This window comes from Micropterus dolomieu, linkage group LG11 (genome assembly GCF_021292245.1).
Source record: "Micropterus dolomieu isolate WLL.071019.BEF.003 ecotype Adirondacks linkage group LG11, ASM2129224v1, whole genome shotgun sequence".
Lineage (NCBI taxonomy): Eukaryota > Metazoa > Chordata > Actinopteri > Centrarchiformes > Centrarchidae > Micropterus > Micropterus dolomieu.
Window position 1 is genome coordinate 25,981,065 of NC_060160.1, and position 5,409 is coordinate 25,986,473.

Here is a 5,409-nt window from a genome sequence, read left to right on the forward strand (position 1 = left end):
CCCCCCCCCCCCCCCCCAAAAAAAAAAAACACACACCTACAATCAAGCACACAAGCATAACAGCAACGGCCCAGATTTAGCCCAGACTGTTCCATGCAAAGTCAAGTGTGTTCATCCTGAAGACTATCAGCTCTCCGGGGAGAGGGGCCATCGAGCAGCATTATCGACATTATAGACGCCTCAGCCTGGAGATAGGCTTCACATCGATCCCCTGATTAATTACTATCTGCAGGCAGCAGCAGCCTGAGCAAGAGAGAGAGAGAGAGAGAGAGAGAGAGAGAGAGAGAGAGAGAGAGAGAGAGAGAGAGAGAGAGAGAGGGGTTGGGGAAGGTGAGAATGACAGAAAATGGGGAAAGTGGGGAAACAGTGAAAGTGGAGGGGGATGAGGGATTGGGGAGAGAAAGGAGAGAGAGTACACCTTGTACTATCTATGAATATCAGGCTAGGGCTACACAGTAATCTTCCAGGTGGAATATTATTTATTGATATATAGGTAGGCAGGAACCCTTATCTTAGCTGCAACCATCCCCTAACACACAGCCAAGGACAAAATTAAATTCACACAATACTGGGGTGGAAATAAGTTGCAAAGACAAGTAGAGGACACTGAAATACCCACCCTTGAATTCCCAAACAGGTTATACTTTACACCCAGCAAATAATAGTGAAAATAATAGGGGAGTGTGTACATGTGTGTGTGTGTGTGTGTGTGTGTGTGTGTGTGTGTGTGAGTGGCTAACATTAATGAACACATGAACACCAGTTAGATCCTTCTGGCTACACTCCTCATCCTCCCAAGAGACTGTGTTGCATCGTGTGTACCACAAGTCAGTAAGTTTGTTATACTTCAAGTATAAGGGGCCCCCCTAAGGCCAATGCTTATGAGTATCTTGTCCATTTGAATGGCAAGTAACAAAGATATTTTTGTTCAAATTGGTGTTGTGTATCTTTTCGGTCATTACAGTGTGTGCGAGGCCTGCCCCACAAAGGCCCATGATTTGAATCATCAGTCGTGAAGCCAGAGTCGAACACTCATCTTGTCAGTCGAATCAGTGCACTTTTTTAGTCATTGCGCGCGGGGCAATGAAAGATAACTACAGATGTTTACAAACCAAGTCGTGTCTCAAAATCAGCTGGCTATAAAACTAACTGGGATAAATAGAGAAATGAAAGTGATGGAAATGGAGGGGAAAGCTTTGGCTGACCGGAGCCACGCAGGAGACTACGCTAGGATTATGTTACTGAACAATGTCCAGGATGCACACTTTTTATTTCTTTTACTTAGTGGAAATCTTACATTTTCACATCACAGATGATGAACAAAGACACTAAAATTGGAGACTAGCGCTGGCAAAAAAATGTGACGAACAAGTCTGTTTTTTAGGTTCAGTATGTACCAGGACTGCTTCCAGGAAATAGCCACAGCCTCACACTCTTGTGCCCACTGACAAAGGTTGTTACCTTCTCCAGCCTCCTCAGCTTTTTTATTTCTGCAAAATGGAAGCCTCCCTACCTTAAACATTGTTACACTGTGTGATAGAGTTTAGCTTTAAGCAGTGCAGGTGGTGACTGACTGAAGTTTGGTTTCCCCTTGGGGCTCACCATAGCTGTATGGACTCGTTTCTGAGATTGTTTAACACTACAAGGCTGTACACTCGACTTGACCTGACACTTTCCGTACATGCCAAACTACTGCTTGTACACCGAAGAATACCGAAGAGACCAATTGAAGGCTTGCCAAATTCATTCATGTATTTGAGGATACTGTGGATACTATTGTTGCTGCCTGCTGAGATTAGCGAGACTCCCTGCTGCAGTTTGGTTGATAGTTAGACAACTTTTAGTGCTTGTTAGTGTTAAAAATAGTTTGACATATCGATTTTGATGCTTTTATCATCTCCAGTTAATTTTATATTTCTGCTCTGCAGGTGTGCTGGACCGCAATGGGCAGCAGTCATGAATAATATAATTGTGGATAGTGTGTGGATGCAAAATGTCACAATGTCTGCTTCAGCTGTGTTTACTCTTGCCCATTGTACCCCCCATTTCCCTACTTTCAGCCACATTCCCACTTCCCCAGGCTCCTTCATTGCCTCATCTACCTGTCCAAATGGTGTGGTCCTTCCTAGTGAACTGACCCCCACAGTATTAATAGCAGCCCATCTCCTCCTGCACCTTGCCAGATTGTCGTTGTTGTTGCCATCTGGACCCAAATCTGAACTTGTACCTGTTCCTGCCTTCCTCACCTGTCATGCCCCTCTTGGATTCATTTGACTGTCCGGACTGCCATCCCGTTGCCAACCTGTTCCTGACCACAGCCTTGAGTAAATTTCCCTTTATCCCACCTGCTTGCCTGGTGTATATTTGTCCATGTTTCAGTCCTCCTCCCTCTGTTGCCAGAATTCACTGGTTGTGACAGTAACATCAGTAACAGTAATAATGTTGAGCATTTAGAGAAACTGGAAAAAATCCCATAGATAAGTAAGCATGTCACATGCACATCACATGGCAAAATAAAACACCTTCTATCAAGTGTTACCTTATTGATTATCTAATTTTTGTAAACTGAGACAACCACTATCTGGTTTGCATAACATGCATTTTAATTTAACTTTAAGCTTATCCTCACACATTTGCCTTTCTAAAAAAGTGACAATAGCACTTAAGAAATGTACTGGGAAGAAACTTTTCCAGTGACAAAGAAAACCTTCAAATCTGAAATAAAGTTGTGTTCTACCTTCCGCCCACTCAACTCACCCAACATGAACTTTAAGGCTGTAGGCGTAGATAGAGAGAAAGAGTTGCCTTGCATGGGTAATGAATTGATAATTGGCTATCATGCTAAATATCATCAAGTACATGAGACAAAAAAATTAATTATTTAGCTTGTCTAGTTGGAACATTAAAGAGGAGTAAACCCTCTTATTTAATATTTCATATATGGGAATTGTATTAACTAGAGGGAAGACAGAATTTGGTGCTTGGTGTTTCTGTTCTGCTGTTATCATCTTCTGTGACACTGAAGATTTCCAAAGAGAGGGAGGGAGATAGAGTGAGAAATTCACACTAGGAGGGAATGAGGAGAGAGAAAGTGAGCCATACATAAGTATTTCGTCATGGCTGAAGAAACATAGAAAAATAGAGAGGAAAAGCAAGAGGAACGGACGAAGGGGAAGAACGAGAAAGAACTGGCATCAAAGCACACCTTAGTGAGTAGCTGCTGATGCGAGGGCAGCTATCAAACAGTAGAGGAAAGGTTGGAATGTCTCTGGTTGGTAATAAGGTGACAGTTGATCCAGGCGCTGTTTGACCATCTCTGCCTCAGCTCTAAGACAACAGAGGGCCAATTTTGTGTATGTTTGTGTGTGGGGGTGTGTATGAGTCTGTGTTTGCAACTCTGGCTATTTTCCGCCTGTCTGTGCATTTGTGTTTGTTGTGTTTGAGTGGCTTGCGTGTGTGTTTGTGTATCAGTGCAGTGCACTTTTTCAATCCCACTGACCTGAAAAGTTCTGTTAATGCCGGATCCACAGGCACTGAGAGAGAGAAGGAGAGAGAGAGGGTGATTATGAAACAGGACTGACTTTTGCATGCTAAATCCACAGGCTCTTTGTATAACACATAAAAGGAACCTGCTGAATAGTTGATCATTGTGACTTATGATCTGCGTAGGTTTACCATGAAATAAATTACCAGTGAAACCCTTTAAGTTCAGTAAAATGGACAAATTTGGTTGTATTTGTGTGGACAGCTCAACTGATAAACAATATGTACATCCATTTTAGAAAATATCCTTGCCTTATGTTGTATGTATGTATCATTTAGTAAGTCTAAAAGTAAGAAAATCCATCCTGCTATTCTCTCAAAAATCAATTTCTTAATAGTGTGTCTTTGTCTGAAACACAGCTTTTTGTGAACAACTGCTGCACATGTTTTTCAGTGTATATATGTGTGTATGGAGGGCTGATATGTATTTGTACAGCTTTCAGTGTGTTAATCTATTGGCAAAATGTGATCACTTGATTGTCAAAAAAGAAAAGAAAAGGGCTATTTAGTGTAAATGCTGTGCTTTTTATTTTTCAAAAAGAAAGAAGGACATTATTAGTACTCATTTTGTATTCATATTCTGAATATAAAAAAACAGTTACATAACAGATTAAGAATAAAAAATGCAAAATGTGGGCACAATCTGTGAATTGTGATGTTGTTACAAATATTTAGGCTGCAAAATAAAAGCCAATACCAACTTTGGATTAGACCTACTAACTGGTACATACTCTTATTGACAATATAGTGCACTATATTTGCACTATATTTATGTATACACTTTATGGTACCCTAAATAATAGACCCTTGTCAAAACAGAAAAAGCACAGGTAGAACTAAACACATTATGGTTGGTTGCATTGCATTTTGGTGAGCCAGTTCCAGGGCTCTGGTATTGTACATGCTCACTCATGGACATGGCTTATCAGGACACTTAATGGAATGGAGCCATCGTTGATGTTATTATTTACACCTGTGCTTTTCCTGCTGTGACAAGTCAAAACGTCTGCAGTGAGAAGGGTCTGTTCCCACACTGGAACAAACAAAGTTGCGTCTATGGCGTTTTTTCTCCTAGCAATCACACACTGTGTGTCTTTTACAGATATTTTATAGAAATTTACCATGTTTGCCAGTCAGTGATAGGGTCGTATGGTGATGATTCATAACTGTTAGACATCAGAATTGACTGTTTTTTCTAATATAAAGTGAGTAGAGATTGAGTGAATGATGGAGTGATTTGGGACACAGCCGTAAAGATGATTTCAGGGCCGGTCCTCCACTTACACATTTGTTCTGTCTTTGGCCGACAAGCACAGGACACATGCAACCCAATCAAACAAGGGCTTTGTGGTCATAGCCTTCACTACACAGCTTACAAAGTGCTTGTTCCACTTCATGTAGGAACAATGGTCATGACCTGTTCTTTGATTAGTGAAAGATGTTAGACTCTTTCTAAAGTTAGGGGAAATAAAATATACATAAAGAGGGTCCTCTGATTAAAACATGGTCAGTTCTTTTTAGGTGCTTTAAACCTGTGACAGTGGACCTTGACCAGGGAGTAAGGGAACATTTCTACAATTTGTTTCAGTAATCACATGGCTCCAAAAGCTACAAGAAAGCTAAATTTCTCCATATTCATTATTAAACCAAAACTCCAAAAGACACTGGAGGGCCACTGAACTCTTCCTGCCTTACGGTGGTTCACATGTTAACCAGCAACACTGAACACAACAGCTGTGGTCGTGCTGATGTTTTTGTCCGTTCTGTATCCGTCACTTGGTTGGGGTCTGAGGTCTACAACACAGGTAAAACACAGCCCGTTTCCGTTGCAGCATCACTGATGATCACATGCTAAATATATAAGTT

The 5,409-nt window shown here is 41.2% G+C and overlaps 1 protein-coding gene across 1 annotated transcript in view; it reads right to left on the bottom strand.

Moving 5' to 3' along the window:
• myt1lb (myelin transcription factor 1-like, b) overlaps positions 1-5,409 on the bottom strand; it is a 66,835-nt gene that overhangs the window by 51,301 nt on the left and 10,125 nt on the right. The window contains exon 3 of the mRNA XM_046063480.1: positions 3,500-3,533. Coding sequence (XP_045919436.1) covers positions 3,500-3,533 — 34 coding nt within the window. The remainder of the gene's footprint in view (positions 1-3,499; positions 3,534-5,409) is intronic.